The sequence below is a fragment of the Calidris pugnax genome, unplaced genomic scaffold, assembly GCF_001431845.1.
Source record: "Calidris pugnax isolate Ruff unplaced genomic scaffold, ASM143184v1 scaffold25, whole genome shotgun sequence".
Taxonomy (NCBI): Eukaryota; Metazoa; Chordata; class Aves; order Charadriiformes; family Scolopacidae; genus Calidris; species Calidris pugnax.
In genome coordinates this window covers 8,457,969-8,476,054 of record NW_015090805.1, presented here as the reverse complement: position 1 = coordinate 8,476,054, position 18,086 = coordinate 8,457,969, and the positions used below count along the sequence as shown (strand labels likewise).

General features: G+C 42.1%; 1 protein-coding gene across 2 annotated transcripts in view; it reads right to left on the bottom strand.

Annotated features, from left to right (window-relative positions):
* Window positions 1-1,129: 1,129 nt before the first annotated feature.
* URB1 (URB1 ribosome biogenesis 1 homolog (S. cerevisiae)) overlaps window positions 1,130-18,086 on the bottom strand; it is a 59,947-nt gene continuing 42,990 nt past the window's right edge. For both annotated transcript variants that reach the window (XM_014938259.1, XM_014938258.1), the window contains 11 exons: window positions 16,462-16,633; window positions 15,796-15,898; window positions 11,356-11,516; window positions 10,858-10,969; window positions 9,792-9,898; window positions 9,207-9,350; window positions 8,268-8,377; window positions 7,144-7,320; window positions 5,982-6,223; window positions 3,250-3,852; window positions 1,130-2,339 (listed from right to left, as the gene is read on the bottom strand). In XM_014938259.1, the coding sequence (XP_014793745.1) occupies window positions 2,149-2,339; window positions 3,250-3,852; window positions 5,982-6,223; window positions 7,144-7,320; window positions 8,268-8,377; window positions 9,207-9,350; window positions 9,792-9,898; window positions 10,858-10,969; window positions 11,356-11,516; window positions 15,796-15,898; window positions 16,462-16,633 (2,122 nt within the window). In that variant the 3' untranslated portion in view covers window positions 1,130-2,148. The remainder of the gene's footprint in view (window positions 2,340-3,249; window positions 3,853-5,981; window positions 6,224-7,143; window positions 7,321-8,267; window positions 8,378-9,206; window positions 9,351-9,791; window positions 9,899-10,857; window positions 10,970-11,355; window positions 11,517-15,795; window positions 15,899-16,461; window positions 16,634-18,086) is intronic.

The window sequence follows — 18,086 nt, the reverse complement described above, 5'->3', positions numbered from 1 at the left end:
GTGTGACCTACTCTAGGTGGACCTGCTCTGGGAGGGGGGTTGGACTAGATGATCTCCAGAGGTCCCTTCTAACCTCATGTGATGTGATTCTGTGATTCCGTAACTACCTTCCTTATCTTAGCAGTGACAAACTGCATTCAGACATCACTATTTCCGTCCCCAGATGGAAATACCAAGGTGTGCAAAGAGCTGTTTAAGCCTACGTAATTTAGCGTGCCCATTTGCATCTGCTCTGTACCTACCTCTAGAGTCAGCTCTCACTCAAGAATCACCTTTCCAACTGACTGAGCTTCAACACAGGAATTCCGCTCCCGCAGGTGCCACACTTACACAATTAATTTTATTTTTTTTTTTAAGCCAAATTGGCCGAAGGGCACGCGAAAGGCCCTTACAATGCAGGCAAGCGCACGCCCGAAAACATTCTGGGCTTGCAGCTCAGAGACCGCGTAACACCAGGGTTGTGGCATTTAGGTTCGGGGTTTTGTTGATTTATTAAGGGATGGGAAGGGCTACTCTGCACCACACCAGGTACTGTGGTGGGTTGGCCCTGCCTGGCTGCCAGCCCGCCTCAGCCGGAGGACAGGGCAGGGAAATGGGATGAAAAAGATTAAGATTAAGATAGGGAGATCACTCACCAGCTACCATCAAGGGCAAACCAGACTCGACTTAGGGAAAATTAATTTATTGCCAATTAAGATAGATTTTCTCTACCCGAATCTCTTTCTGCATGACTGGCCTCAGGTTGGTTGAATGGTCTCACCTCATTTCTGTAATTCTCTCCACAAAATCACACTATAAACCACTTAAACGTGCTCAGTCCCTCAAGAGAGCTGGAAAACTCTTCCCCTACGTGTCATGAGTATTTTCTTTTCCAGTTAGATGAGAGGGTAAGACATCTCTCGGTTTGGAACTCCTTTGGTTTCATTTTGCCTGGCTTTTCCAGAGCAAACAAAATTTCCTGCTGTCACACCCTAGAGATTTTACATGACACAAAATTTAGCCTCTAATAGGACTCACAGCTTTTTCAAGAACTATTTTTTACTTTTAAATCAAGTCTGATATAGATATTATGGCTTTTTTAGGACAAGAATATTTACATGCAGAAGCAATCCTCATTATTTGTGTCTCACTTTTTTTTTTTATTAAAAAAAAAGCACATTACATAAACATCACAAGGAGTGTGCATTTCTGATTTTTTTCCCCCGTACTGAATTTGTACAAAGTACCTAGGCACAGCACATATTCATGAGTCAATTTAATAAATCCTGTTTTACATTTCAAAGGTTCAAGTTCAGGCTCTGAATGTTTGCATATCTCGAACGGTACGTTAAACTGCCCTCGAGGCCACAGTCAAAAAAAATTTATCAGATTTCACAGAGAATTTCCAATAAAAACCATGTATAATCAATGAGCAGCAAGTCATTTGGGTTTTAGTTCCATCTCTCATCTTTTGAGAGTGGAGGGAAGATAGGCCTTTGTTGCAAGTTCCAGCAGTGGTGATGGTCAGGGCTTTTTTTGATTAAAAAACCCCAAACGGAACAGAAAGAATAAAACCAGACCAGCTCTGATACAGATGCTTTCAAAAGCAGTTTAATTTAAAAACAAGAAGGATCCCAGACCATCATCATTCCAGTGTTCAGAGTCTTCTGTTCATACTGGTTTTGGTGTCATATATCATGAAAGAAACTGGGTTCTTCAAGAAATAGCAAATCATCGTGGCCAAACCCCTGACTGCTCAATTCTTTGCACTTATACCACATTGTGGTGAAGTTCTGCGGTCTTTTCCCCATCTTACACTGGAGAAAAGATGGATTTTAACTACTCAGGGACTGAAATACAGTCCAGAGGCAATGCACTAATCACTCTTTTTTGCTTCTTCATAAAGTAAAAAAATGCCTGTAATAAAAATGATATAAAGAACATTCAGTGTCCCATACTGTTTAAGAAAAGGGAAATTATGGCTTTAATGTTCCACTGAGAGATGATGAATGCAATTTCCCCCCTCTGAGTTTGTACACAGTAATAAAATATTGATCTTTATGACAAAACACGTTAGATTTGTATGGAGAACAGTTCGGCAGGGTTTCATGGCTCGCAGCAGCGACGGCAGAGCACATAACATTAAAGATTAAGCGTCAGTTCACTGAATTAATGCCCCAACGTAGCAGAGTAAAGGGTTTTACAAAGAGCCATAATAGTTTCTTCTCCTTGTTTATGAGTTTCCAGTTCATCATCTGTACTACTGCAGATCAATTTGACATGGGTTATTAACATATCTGGCTCCAGTGCTCCAAGCCATATGTCCCCAATGTAAACAGAAGTCAGGAATACACAAACAGCTGTGGAAGAAAAATTAGAGAAAAATCAGAACGCATATTCTTCTATTTTCACACAGTAATAGAAAACCAAACTGGTTTATCTCCAGACCCACATTTTAAAATAGTTTCCTGACTCTTTTCCTACATGGAAAATTTGTGGGTTTTTTGTTCATATACAGCTAATGATCCTCCCCCCACTAACAGAAGAAAACAGTTTCTTGTTAGCACACCCTTCTGATATCTTTAAATAAAAAGATCTGAAATCTGACCTGTGGTTTTTGCAATCAAATGGTAACATTGAACAGTATGTGTATGGATGTATATGGATCAGAACCCAATACCCATACGGACTCATTTATTGCAGGCTATTTTTCTCCTTGGAATTGCCTTTTATGTATCTCACTGATTTCCATTTTCATCCTAGGAAGGCGAGTTTCTTTGGGGGGTATGACTGTTGAACTATCAGAAACCCCTACAGCGTGACCCTATTCTGTGCTACCAAGCCCTGTGCCCATACCACCAAGACATAGCTTTTTCTTTGTGAAGTGATGAGCACAACAGACACAGGCAAAAATTCAGACTTTTGAGAAATTAAAAGCAATGGGCACAAGCTGGAACATAAGAGGTTCCACTCAAATATGAGGAAAAACTTCTTCACAGTGAGGGTGACAGAGCCCTGGAACAGGCTGCCCAGGGAGGTTGTGGAGTCCCCTTCTTTGGAGATTTTCAAGACCCGCCTGGATGCAGTCCTGAGTAACATGCTCTGACAAGCTCTAGGCAATCCTGCTTCAGCAGGGGAGTTGGAATAGATAATCTCTATGGTCCCTTCCAACTCTAAAAATTCAGTGAAATTCAGTGAAATAACATGAAACCACCTATTTTCTACCATTCACAACCTGGCAGCGTGAGTGAAAAGGAAAGGGCTAGTTACCTTTCTTGTTCGCATCCTCTTCCGTCGCTGCCGACAGGCACAACGTTTTCATGAGTCCATGGAAGCTGCTTTTGGTGAGGCCCTGGGCCTCCATCAGGTGCAGCATGATGGAACTGAACAAACAGAGCTCTTCACAGAGACCCGCCGTCCCGCTGCCGGCCTCGCAGACCCGGCTGTAAAACCTGAAGACGTTGTTTCTCAAGGTCTCATCCCTGAGCACCTCCTGCACCACCACCTGATGGGGCAAGATGCAATTCTGTACCCACCGCAGAGTTAATGAAACGTTTTGCATATTGAGGCTGTGCTCAACCATGGACTTGATGAGCCATTTGGTTACTACGTAAGCGGAGGCACAAGTAAGACTGAGGGTTTCATCCACAAGGTCAGCAGGTTGGAGGGGCTCCCCTGGATGTTTGGTGGGAGGCGCTGGGAAAACAGGCTCCCAGTGGGCAAGTATGGAATTCAGATGGTCTCTGCATTTCTCCAGCTCGGAGACTTTCAGGTCCGCAGCAGTGTTGTCTTCTCTTTCTACCTCATTCTTTTTTTTAATGTGATGATATGCATGAGATGAGGCTTGAGATTTGTTCTTTTCTTTAATATTTCCTGTAAGAAGAAAAACACCACCAGAGACACTGGAACAGGTTGCCCAGGGAAGTTGTGGATGCCCCATCCCTGGAGGGGTTCAAGGCCAGGCTGAATGGGGCTTGGAGCAACCTGATCTGGTGGGAGGTGTCCCTGCCCAGGGCAGGGGGTTGGAACTGGATGATCTTTAAGGTCCCGTCCAACCCTGACCATTCTGTGATTCTGTGAATAAACATCTGATACTCCAAAGGATTCTCTTGGTACAAAACTATGCAAGAAAGATGGCATCACGTGCTGTTTCAGTCGCTAAAAGGATAAGTACTAGGCTCATTTAGCAGCCTAATTGAGCCTATGCAATTCAGAGCTAACGGCCTACAGGCAGCTCCCGGTGACTCACAGGCTGAAAGGCTTTTGGAGCTGGATCACCTAACTTTGAGGTGAGCCATTTCACCCAGGCCCTGGCCAAAAGCCCAGCCAGGCTGTGGCAGTATTTCAGAGGTCCACGAGATCCAGTTTGGCCAGTAAGACCTCATGAGAAATACTATTTCCTGGGCCTGCCCTTGGAAGGAGACACCAGCGCAGCTAGGAAGCTTTTGAATGACACAGGCTGGAGCGGCAAAGTCTGCCTTCCTCCAGCAGAGCCATCTCCTGGCTGGGTGTCTGGCTGGCCAGGTGATGTCAACCAAGGGCACATCAATTTTTCACACCCCCAGGGAGGAGACAAACAGACAGGAAAACTTCCTCAGGCGGGGCTGCCCTCCGTTAGATGCCACCCACGTCACCACATTGGGCGGTGCGTTTGATGGCCATCTGTCTGCTCTCAAGGAGTCACCAAGAAAATCATCAGAAATTTCCCTCGTGTTGCACTCTGCAGCTTAAAACCACCTAACTGCATTTCAGTGTCTTTTTTTCCCAGAGGCTGTGGGGGATGGGGACAACTCTTGAAATGTAACCTCAGGGGAAAAAAAAAAAAAAAAAAATCAGATAAGGACCCATATTTCTGACTATTTTATAAGCTGCTGCGGCTTGGAGCCACATTTTTTTTTTAAAACCTCATATATAGTAAGTTGCAGATGTCACTATAATTCTCTAAAAATCCTCAGAAAACCACTAAAAGGTTATGAGAAAGTTTAGAAAAGCTAAAGCCTTAATAGTATCCCTTAAATACAGTGATACTTTAAAAAAATAGTTTAACTGATTCAGAACATTTAAAGAAAGCTACAGAAGTTTTAATGTGCACCAAGAGCACCTGTATTTCCAAGAAACCAGTGTTGTTTAACACCTCCCACTACAAAGTTCCTTCTACATTTTATTCAGAGAGACAACAAGAGAGAAGTCATACAAGTCCAAATGTATTTTTGCTTCCTTCCAACACTGAAGACAATAAGAAAAATTAACTATTTCATTCCAGTACCTACAGGAGAGACGGGGAGGGACTCTTTATGAGGGAGTGTAGTGATAAGACAAGGGGTAATGGTTTTAAACTGGAAGAGAGGAGATTTAGATTAGATACTAGAAAGAAATTCTTTAGTGTGAGGGTGGTGAGACACTGGAACAGGTTGCCCAGGGAAGTTGTGGATGCCCCATCCCTGGAGGTGTTCAAGGTCAGGCTGGATGGGGCTTTGGGCAACCTGGTCTTGTGGCAGATGTCCCTGCCCATGGCAGGGGGGCTGGAACAAGATCATCTTTAAGGTCTCTTCCAACTCTAACCATTCTATAATTCTATGAGTTTTGCTTGCTCTGCTGCTATTATTTAATCAATTTTCAATTTCAGACCCCCTGTGCACACTCAGAACGGTCCAAATCTCGGAGCACAAAGCCTCCAAGCACCCTTTTTTTTTGTTTAAGATTGCTCTGAAGAATACAATTTTCCAAAGCCTGATGCGAGATCTGCAAATAAGTTTCATTTTAAAGCTCTCTCTCTTTTTAATATGATATTTCTACAAAGCTTCTAGAATCGTGTTAAAGTTAGAAATCACTACAACGAAGACCTGAAAAACAGTTTTTCATTTCCATTCCTCCTCCCCCAACCTATATCAGATTGTCTGGCAAAGTTATTAATGCTTCTTTCCATGAAGCTTGCCTCACTTGTGTGGTTACCTTGTAAGAACCTCAACAATACTACTTTTCTGAAATATTTTAGTACTTACTAAGCAGTTCTTTGATTTGGTATTTCTGAGCAAGAGTCTGCATATCCTCTTGCAGTTGCAGGTCTTTTTCAATGACACTCCACTTATGCAGCAGCAGCAGGATCTCTTTGTTGGAGAGAACGCTGTCATTCACAGTGAACCGGCTCATTTCTTTGAAGGCCTCAACAACTATAGCACGATATTCCAGCACGGAATTGAGTGTACTGAAAAACTGAGTCAGTTTGGCTAGATCTACGTTAGTCCTATGAAAAGAAAACAAAAGGGCTATGTATTTTTCCACATGCTCCTTAATAAAATAAGTACGGATTTTTTCTCCTCACAGTTTTCTTCCTACAGTTTTCTCCTGCAGTTCTCCAGACATATATTTTTCTTTCACAGGATGCAGAAATAATTAAGTTTCATTCCCACTGAATCCCCACTACTTTGCTCCATTAGTGTTTGGCAGAACTGACCATGAAACATAGTCTTTGCCCTCCTGCCTGTAAATAGCAAAGGCAGAAGCACAGAAGGAAGACAGAGCTCTGGAGCTTTACCTACGTGTCTTTATTTTGCATTAATTTTTCAGAATTTTGAGGAAATAAAAATAGCTTCTCCAGACTGTGGCAATACTTGTCTGCACAAAGAGCTACAGGTGCTTATATGAACGCAAACAGTACTGGTTACCCATTTGCTTTCTACTATCCCTGCTGCAACCTCTGTGCTTACACAGGTTAAATCCATCTGGAGAGACTGACCCCTTTTTAACATCATCGTGTAGAACTTTGCACAGCTTGTCCTTGTACAATTTGCAGGCATGGGATGACACAAAAAGTCTAAATCTTCAGAGAGTATGAAAGATCCTTGCAGCAAATAGCATCATTAACTGCAGGCTCTAATCCAGCAGGAAAAAGTCAATTCATAGCAGCTTAAAAATGGCCAGTAATTAAGGATGCAGACCTTGACAGTAACTGTGCATCAGCTAGTATTTTATTCCCCATGTACTGAAACAACTAAACTTTCATGTCAAAGAAATCTCAACAAAATTGACTGCTCAAAATTCAAACTGAAGGGGAAAAATAGCATTAAACTACCAGAGATCAAGAAATTTTTCTAGCCTTAATAAAATTTTAAACCGGACAGAGGATGAGATGCAAATTGATTAAAAAAAAAAAAAAGGACTTACCGAATGTGTTTGATTAATGTGATTAAAACATAGAGAAATTCATTTACAAGCTGAATAGGAAGAAACTTCCTGTTCTCCTGGGACTGATTCTTGCTTTCTCTCTTGCTTCCTAAATTTGTTACCCATAGAGTATGGACTAAGGAAATAATTTTATTTAATAGCTTGTTTTCCAGAAACCTGAAAAACAAAAAAAAAAAAAGCAAAAAGAAGCATTTGGAAGGCACATCCTAACCAGAAACCAGTCCATCACCATATTCTAGTGCACTTTTGGAGCCATACAGCATGATACCAGGAGCCATATTTACTTTGTTATTCTAAGGAAGGAGGGAACAATCTCATTTTTGTACGGAGGATGCAAGAAGAATACTCCTCAGAAGTACAATCACAAAATCAGTATTGGGTGCCAGAGGCCAAACCCAGACTTTTTGCACTTCCAAATGTACCAAACTATAGCAAAGAGAGGTACACAACAGGGAAGCAGTACTTGTCCCCAGCACCAGCTCTTGGGTACCATACACAGTCTGCAGTTGTTACTGTGGGTTGCTCACTGGGAACCTGTTCAGGCCCATCGCACTGCAGATAATCCTGAAACCTTGCTTGGACCTGCCAGGGGAACCTCTGCAAAAGTGATTTCGTGCGTGTGTGTGTGTGTGTGTGTGAGCGCACACGTGTGCACATACGTGAGGGAGAGACGAGGGGAGGAGGAAGAAGTGGGAGGAGGAATGCTGTAGCCAGCTCAAATTCATTATCATACCAAGTACTGTGTAGGAGGTCCTACAGCAGGATGTGAATTGTGGGTATTTGAAATGAAAGTGTCATACACATATATATATATAAAATAAGATGCCATTTTGTTTTCTAAGTTTTTCAAGAAAGTGTTATCAAAAACATGAAGCCCCTCCCCATCATCCCTCCCACTACAACCTTAAAGCCTTTTGATTTTATTTTCAGAAACACAAAGGAACACTTTAGCAAGTCCTGCCAGTACAGCCCTAGGCACCAAATGTCACAACCACTGACAGGCCATCTCCGTACGGGTCACCCCCCTTTTAATACTCAGTTGCATAATTATTCTACTGTGGAGAGTAAAATTGTTCCCATTTCACTAGTATTTTCCTAGTTACCTTTTCTCTAAGATGTGCAGTATCCACGTTAAGAGGCTGTGATCTTGTATCAGCTCATAGGCAGCTCTGGTGACATGGGCAGCATTTTGTAGTATCTCCAGAATACGACTCTGAAACAGAAAACATAATTTGTTCTTTTACAAAATTAGAATATAGTCAGGATGTAATTACTATCAATCTTTCAGAAGGATGTAATTAGCAATCTGACTGGTATCTGGGATCTGATCAAGTCAAAGTTAAAATGTATTACCAAACACCACATGTTCTTAGCAACCCCAGGGAAGAAAAGACATTCTCTTTGCAAGGCTTCATACACACAGACACTACTCTTAAAAGAAGTCTTAAGGTAGCACAACAATTTTCTCTTTTTTGTCCAAGATTTTGATACCTAACTGAGATACTTCTAGCAGACTGGATTTCTCAGCGTGGATGCTTATGAAAATGAGAGCTTCTGGCATGTAAGTTTTCCTTCTGCTAAAGCACTGCAGAGGTAACATGCTGGTGAGGGAACAAGGAGACCTAAAAAAGCAAAGGCCCTGACTATACGAGCAAAACTGCGATATCTGTAGTATTTTCCACAAAGCAGTATAAATATGACTAGAGCCAGTCCATCAGTGGATGAAACTGAGTGAGGTTCCATGATGGCAGGGACCTCTTCCAGTTTCAAAGGACAAGGATGTGACTCCGGTTTAGACATAAGCAACTTTTTCCCCCTCCACACATACACAAAATCAACCAGGAACAGATTTTCAAGAGGGCAAGGGAAGTGTTAACTGCTCCTTTCTGCTTTGTAATTGTTTAAGATGTTCAAACCATGCAAACTTTTTCAAAGCTTTGTGGGTTTGGGTGGGTTTTTTTGTTTGGTTTGGTTTTTTGTGGGGGGTGTGGGAGGCATTGGCCTTTTTTGTTTGTTTGTTTTGGGTTTTTTAAAATTCTTACCTGGGAGGCTTCATCACACAAAGGACTGTTGAAAAAGGAAAGAATGACATGGAAAATCCTTTGGTAGTCATAAAGCTCGTAGCAATGCTTATCACGCAGCCCTTCTCCAAGAAGTCTCAGAATCCATTCACGCTCTGTTTTGTACTAGAAGCCATAAGAAAAATACCACCATCAGGCATTTCAAAATAATGCCTGCTCATGAGAGAACAAAAAGGCTGGTTCCCTGAGAGTGCCAACACAGCGCTTAACAGCTTTTTCTGGACTTCTCAATTTTCATCCCTATCAAATTTAATCAATAACATCCATCAGGAAGTTACTCCCAAATATGTACTGATAATGAAACTTCAGAACATTCTGTTTGTTGTGCTTACAAAGCATGCAGAGCACAACTCATGAGTTCATTAAGTGTGACTATTAAAAAACCAAAGAAACCCAGAAGTAATACTTGCAATTCAAATATAAACCGAAACAAATATGCCTCTAATTAATTACCTATAGAAGAATAAGATTCTATTGCATTTTTATGGCTTTTTCTACTCTTTTCTGAAGAATTAGTGGATACATAAAATGGAATTATTACATTACCTCAAAATCAAAACTGTAGAAAAGCTGGAAAAACCCTGGTACTTTCCTCAGGTCCAAATACTGGTGTGACAGAAGGAATCTGTTCACCCTCATATACATGTGCTCCTCTGTGAAGAGAAACAATGGTTATTGTGGAGAACAACGTTCACAATACACAACCACCCAGTACAATAAAAGGAACCTGTATTTTCAGGTTTCAGCCAGCGGTCAGAACAGTAAGTTAAGTACAGTGAGGAGGCCTTCTGCTCTAAGGCTGATGATACTCTTGGCTGTGCCTCCTCTTCTTATCCCCAAAATGAAAAGCTTACTCGGAGCACACACAAAACAGGTAAGATAAACATTCATCATGCTTCTGATTTCAGCAAATCCAACATTACTTCATTGGCAAAACAAATCTACAGCCAAGAGGCAAATCTCTCCATGGATCAAGCCTAGCACTTCACATTAGGCAATCATAATTTTTAACCTACAGATTAGACATGTTCCCCATGAGCAGTGGATCAGGTTGTCCAGAGGGACTGTGCAGTTCCCGTCCTTGGAGGCTTTTTTAGATCAGTCTAGACGTTGGGAGGTGTTCTAGGATAAACCCTGAGAAAAGTAGTCTGCCGTCATAGCTGGCCCTGGTTTGGGTTGTAGCTGGAATCCTCACAAGGTCCCTTCCAACCTGAACTACTCCCCGTTGCTATGATTCTCCTTTGCAACAGTGACTTACATTGGTTCAATGTCTAAGGGCCAACCTACCCTGATCTGCTGAACAAGACCTGCACGCTCATCTAGTTTCACTCATCTAGCCCTCTGCTCACTTCCACCTCAAAATTATGAGGAAGTTGTGGCTTCATCCCTGGTGGATCAGCCTGGTTTTGTACACAAATCAAATGGCACTTCCCACTTCTCCAGGAAGACAGTCTACCCCAGAGTTGAAAGTTTTTCTTTGAAACATAGGAAAGCATACTTCATGGCTCCTACCAGTGCCACAGCTATCACATCTTCCAGTATCAGTCAAGGACATTACTCCATGCAGAGTGACTCATTCCATGAGTTCAACATGCCCAGTAGGTTACTGTACCTGGCTTCAGAATCTGCTGTGCCACACGAGCAATGTAGAGGGTCAAAGAGAAGGTAAATCTGAGGTTTGGCTGCCCGATTCCATTTTGCACAGCATCCAAGAGATACAGCAACTGCAGCACAAGAGCCCAAGGGAGAAAAGCTTGAACCATAACCCAAACAAATACAACAGGAGAGCATGAATACATAAAAAAGCTTTTAGGATATATCATAGGTCGTAAATCAAATACCAATCCCATCAGGATTTCCATTCCTACAAATAAAATTCCTAAATTCCTAAGAATTACTAAAACACATTTCCCCCGCTTTTTCTGCCCATTGATTATAACGGGAGGAAGCACAAAGCAATAGAGAAAAAACAATGGAATAAAGGATAAAAAGCTTCTTTTAGCCCTCTCACCATGTGCATGTAGATGGATGAGTAAAGCAGCAACTCTCCCATAAATGTCCACAACCTGACATGTCTAACCTGCAAACTAACAACTGAGTTCTGTCTTACCTGACTCTTCTCTCGAAAGCGAGCTCCTTCCAGATGAGAACGAAAGGAAGCCAGGACAAAATATGCAGCTGCTCTCATGTTGGAATCATAGCTGCTAAGGGCAGCTACTGTTAGACCCAGGGCATTGACTTCAACAAACTTGTGACAGGCCACTACACACTCTGTGTGGGAAGAGAGAAAAAAAAAAAAAAAAAAAAAAAAAAAAAAAAAAATTTTCCTAGAACTTTTTTTTTTTTTTTTTTTTTTTTTTTTTTTTTTCCCGTGGGGGGGAAAAAAAAAAAAAAAAAAAAAAAAAAAAAAAAAAGAAGAACACCCAGTGCATTATAACGAAATGTCATAGAGTATATAGCAGCACTGTAATCCTTAAACTTCTATTCAAAACCACCAGTTTCTAGATCTACCCCTACAATTACGTCACTGCATGCTGAAATTAATGTGGCTTGTCTCATTTAGACAGAGACGATTCTGCCTGCCTGCTTGACCATGCAAAGCTAGGAGTAAACTCTGTAAAGACGTCACATGTCTCACTGTTTCAGGAAAGTTAAGTACAGAGAAGAATGAGAGGGAGAGTTCTCCTCCTCAAAACATTTTTTGGGCACTTGATAAGTCTGTGCCTGAAAGAAAGACGAGCATAGCCAATTAAAAGCCTATCTGCACTAAAGAGTTTCTGCAATATAATGGACAGGAGAATAATACATAAATAAGACATTAGCCACATCAGTTGTTACTGTGCAGACATGAGCAATTCTGCTGGTAAGGCAATGTGCCAAGCAAAGTACTGAATGGTACCCCTTATGCCCTTCTGGGACAAACAAAATCCAGTAATTAGCAGTAACCAGGCAAACAGAAAACAGACCCTTGAATCTAACATTTATCTCCCACAGCATTTTGCCATCAGGATTTAGAGTTTCTCATTTACTGTGTGTTTTGAAGAGTTTGTGCCTTTTCTACCCACTGATGGCTACAAATGACTTGATGTAAAACCTCCAGACTATCTCCTGTGCTATTTCGATTCCATTCACCGGTAATGGAATACGACGACACCTCAGTTCTGTATTTTCCCAGCCAAAGTGCAAATGCATTGAGGTTCTGAGTTTAGCAACAATATTCACATATTTTCTTGCAATTCACACTGAAGGTCAAGAGGAAGTTTCTGAGGAACAAATATTCCTATTTAAGAAGAGGCTGTTGTCTCACTGACAAGTACCTATATTTGGTCCACTGATTCCCTCCCCCACCACCACCCACCCACCCACAAATAAAATATATGTATTTATATAAAAATCACAGATTATTTATGTCCCTGCACCAGCAGCTGGGCTGTTTCTCTCATCTTTTCCTCAACTGCCAAAACTTCTACTTCAATTTCACGCCTGCTCTGCCAGTTATGGGCCAGGCAACAGCAGGGTCTCCACCTCCCAGCACCACCTCCCAACCCTCCCACTGCTACACGACCAATGCAAAGGCATCACTGGATTGCGGTAACAGATATTTCCAGTGAGTGGTTTTACAAGTTGTTTAAATACTAGCAATTAGCGTACACCTCCCTACACCACCCCTCACCAAAGCACATCAAGGTTAACCGGCATAATGCAAAACACCTCAGTCATCCTCCCAGTGAGTGAAAAGATCCCTGGTTTGTTAACACGGGACACCTCTCACATCACCAGAGCTCGTACAGATACAGTTCTACTTCCAGGCACCGGGTAAGGCCACCACCTGACTGTCAAAGTAAAAATGGTGAGAGCAGTAGCAAGAACAGGGCAGGAGAAACAGAAGCAGAGCCCAGAGAGACACCATCTATGCCTTCTGCTAGCTTCTGCCTGTGGCAAAGCAACTCTGCACTTCCCACTCTTCAGGCAAGATGCGAGGGCGCGAGATAAGCGCTGGGAAATGGATGCTTTCTGTTGAATCCCAAGGGAACATGCAAAGATGATCTAAAACTCGTCTGCCCGCAGAGGATTCTCCGTCACTTGTGAACATATCACATGGCCTACACAACCACCCCTCTTCAGTATAGGATCAAGTATGTGCTGCATGCCCCTTTCACAGCAAGCCACCACATGGTTCTTCTTCAGACTGCAGTTCCTGAGAACTGCTGATGTAGAGCAGCTAGACAGACAAAGTGGATAATTTTATGGGGTGGCACCACATGGTGAAATCCAAGGTCCTCGCTTCGGCAACAAAGTTCATGCTGGTCATGGAAAGATTTATTTGGAAAACTTTCTTTCACTGAAAACATGCGGTGGAAATATTTTCCATCCAGCTGACCTTGAAGAGTGTGTTCAACAACTAACATAAAATAACAAGCTGTTATTAAAAAAAAAAAGTTAATTCTATGTCTGACATATGGTTTGTTTAAAGTACCTTGAGGACCATGATGGAAAGGCTGTCCACAAGATGCTTATCAGAGCTAAAGTTAGACAGAACTTGCCGTCTGCCCAACCCTAGACTTACTTTTTATTCAGCGAGCATTAAACACTGTGCAATAAGTCTGTGTTTATAAATTCAGCAGTTATATAACATTTATGCACAGGGCACTGTGCAGCCAGTCACAGAGCAAATAAATAAAGAGGAATTGGGAATTCCAAGAGCAGCTGACATGGTTTAGGAGCACCATGGGACTTAAACTCATAAATCACTCAGGCCCTTTAAAAATGCCCCTCTTAGGACATAGACTCTCACTCAGTGTGCAGCAGTTACGAGAACTAGTTTTCCCCTCTCCAGTTTTAGACTCAGCCTACATCGAGACAGCCACTGCCTCCACAGCTCCACAAGAATGATGTACAAGAGAGCCCCCAACCCCTCTGCTTCCCCCGCAAGTGGCTGTCCTCGCCGGCTGTCCTCAGCGCTGCTGAGGCTGACCAACAGCCACCAAATGTCTCCAGGTGGTGGGTGATGCTGAGGGATGCACGATAGCAGTGCATTTTCCAACTATTACACCCAGGTTCAAAAGACACTGGTTGTCCATTCTCTTCATCAGTAACAATCCCAAAGACCCAGCATTAACTAGAGCACCTAGGATCTACCCTACTGCAAAACACCAAATAGTTCTGCTACCTTTTTTTTCCTCAGCAAACTAAAAGACATTTCTTTTTACTGCTGTCAAAATTATACAGCGCAGTGTAGTACTACAGCTAAGTATAGGCTAAGAACACACAAAACAGGTACTGTACTGTAAGAGTAGAGGTGAACAAAGCACTGTAAATGTGATTTCACTGAAAGACCGTTATCAGCCTGCCAATTGCTTCTGATGCTATGGTCGTGGAAAGCCTACACGTGGAAAGCCTACCACGTGTAACTACACAGTGGTTAACCACCATCAACACAAGGAGGGGGCTGGTTAGGGAATTCCTTATGATGCTTGTTTCACTTTGATCTTTAAGAGATCTCTAAATAGGCAGTGTGCCTGTGAAGTACAGCAGAAACAGACATATGCAAAGCAGGGTCATGTCAGAAAAGAAAAGTGAATCTAAGCAACTAGTTTTCAAGCACCGTGCAGATCTCATCAAACTTTCCAACAATTCTGAGCACAGGCCTACTCATGACATACAATGATCCCATTGTATCTCTGTCTGATGGAAAATGGCTGAAGTTTGCCATTATAGTATCAGCCTATAACTACAGCTTGTAACAGGCCAGATCTTCAGTCAATTCAGTCACGGTGTCCCTTGCAGAAATCAATACCCCTGCAGACATGGTCAGGAAACAACTTCACCCTTCCTGAATAATGGTGGTTTCTGGTTTATGCCCAGAGAACTCCTCCAACTTGCAGGACTTGTTCTCCAACTTGCCCTGCCCAGCTCCCACTGAAAGCATAGCTGAAAGGGTACGATTACTGCTCCTAAAAAGTCAGTCACAAAGCAACCTCAGATCAGAGCAGTCCTCACCGCCGCAGGTGGTGCATCATAGCTGATGCAGAATACAGCTCTACACATTCACCAACAAAAATACAACCTGCCTGTGGGGAATATACTCTAGTGATCCCTCATGCTATTTTGTAATTACCTTGTGCTTTTTTTGTGATATACAGAATGTTGTTTGATAAACCAGAGAACATAAATCTTTGTCTACTTTTTGTCTCTTCCAAGCTGTTTCCAGTTCCAGTTTAAAAAACTCTCCTCATCTTAAGCAGATCAGTCCCTCTACATTGGGTGAACCCACTATATTTAGATGAGCTGTGAGGGAGCACCCAGTCATCTGGACAAGAGCAGCTTGTCAGGAACACCAGTCTGCTGCTACATTTGCTCTAGGTTTGAGTAGCCAAATCTCACAAGATACATTGCATTATTTGGAAAAGTGCTTCAAAAAAAGCCCAAAGACTTTATGTGTATGTTTCTTTTCTCCAAAGCCAGGCACAAATTTGCTTGTAGTATCAGCTCTTAGACTGAGAGTAACATGCAAATGACACTAAATATTGAAGAGAAACATTCACTTTACCTGGTCTGGTCAGTTCACTGAAGAGCTGAAGTAGAAAACAAGGATCGTAGAAGTCATCAAGATTCTTGACGCTTTCATCTCTATATAGTGACTCTTTTATCTCCTGAAACCAAATCCAAAACAGTATTTGTATGGAACAACACCAACTTCCAGCTTGGTTTCAAACTTTGCCATTCCATTATAAAGGAACCAATACTAATCTTTACAAAATACAGTAAAACACAGGGTGAGACGTGCGCGTGCTTAAATCTGGCTTTCACTATCAGGGTTCCCAAATTATTTCTTCTGACAAGCACCAACAGGTACAGAATCATGTTAGCGAGCTGCATGAAAGGCTGAAGAGCCCATTGCCAGTGAATCCTTGGGCAGTCAAATTTAACAACTGTTTACAAGTCCAATTCTGGTCTCTGTTTACAAGTCAAATACATGGCAATCTTTGCAATGCTGCACAATCACACCTGCCAACAAGATGACGTCCATATGTATTGCAATTCATCTGAAAAGTGCTCCTAAATAATTAATTCCAGCCCTCCTCTGAATTTAAATTACTCTCCTGATGTAAACAAATTGCAATGTGTTACATGAACACAAGAAAGAAATGACAAAAGTGAAAGGCTCTTTTTCTACACCAAAAGGAGGATAATTCAGCAATCTGAACCAAAGCACCTGTGACGACAGAAGACGGCGATGCTGAGGGAAAGACAGAATTGTCTTCATCATCTTTTCTCGATCTAGCAGACACAGAATCTCCTCCATGCTTGGCTGCTGCCATAGTGACTTCCCTAGACTCTTGCAAGTCTTGTGATGCTCCACAGCGGCTGGACCCCATAACAGGATTCTTAAACATTGTTAAAAGTAAAGGCATTAGTCAACAGACTGCTAGCATTGAGCAAAAAGCAATTACAGAGGATATAAATTAGTATTTAAATTTTCCTTTCACTTGTACTTCTTATCCTGTGGGAACTTGACACTACAACTCGTTTCCCTGGCAACACCTTTTTCATCCATCCAAAAGCTCTTCAAATTCAGTCTGAGGGTGTCTCATTAACTATTTCTTACCCTGTTAATCCAAATCAGAACTTACCTTCTCAGAAAAAACATTTTTTATTAAGCTATAAATGCAGGTAAGTATGATAGCAGCTACATGAAGAGACAGTGATCAAGACCTAGTAAGACAAGGTTGTCTCAAATGCAATTGATTTTTCAAACCACCATCACTGTGGTTCAGTAAAACATAAATCCTTATCTCCTTCTTTGAGTTACTCCTTGGGCCCCACTTACTTTGCTATTCTGCTTTAAGTGCTATTAATATTGTCATTTATGATGTGAGTAGTACCAGCAGCTGTCAGTGAGGCAGCTGGAAGGATGGGGTTAGGCTTCGTATCACCCAGAGTCCTCTATATTCACTCAAATTCTTCAGTGCTGGAATCAAGTCTAATCAATTGCCAGGGTACCAATTCACTTCAGGGAACAGCATGAAATTGTTTTTCCTTTGAAAAGGCTACAAAAGTTTTGAGACCTAACTACCTCTGAAATCACTGTCCTCCTCATGTAACACCCTCCCTTTTGCAAACACTTTCAGTAAAGATTTATGCAAGATGTGGCTAGTGCCAGAGCCCTGGCTTCTGGAAGCCACTCCAATTCTGTGCTGACAAGAACCTTCATTTCCTGTCCCCCTTCACAGGCTGCAAGGATTATCTATATTCTCAGACACAGCTAGGGGAGGTTCTGAGCAAGAGTCCTGTCCTGCTCTGCCTGCCAGAACCAGTACTCTTGCATTGCTGTTAATATTTATGCCCATACCTCACAGACAGAAAAATGCATTTGAGCAAGGCAGAGCAAAACCACCAGTGTCTCTAAGAACTAACTGTTACCAACAACAGACTTCCCTGTGGACTGCTTGGGCACAGGGCCTGAAATGGAACTTGAGTATTTTATATAATACATGGTTCATCTCTTATGAAGCATCTAGATGTATTGCAAGGCTGAGCTACAAGAAGAGCTACAGTTTGGACTGGTGAAAGACAAGGAAGGCACTGATACCACGTTAGTACCCCAAAACTAACAACACACATGTTAATGGAGGAGGTCATACACTCACTCCTCCATTGGCATGTTCCTCTCCTGTCCAGCAAAGCACCAGAGCCGAGTGTCATGCATACAGGGGAAAGATTATTGAAAAGGGCAAGGGCTGTGCTGAGTGGAGAATCCTGTATGCTGAGGGAACAGGGATGGGGAAGGAGTCCTGCACTAGCAACTCAGGCTTTGGCCTTCATCTGTGATGAAATCCC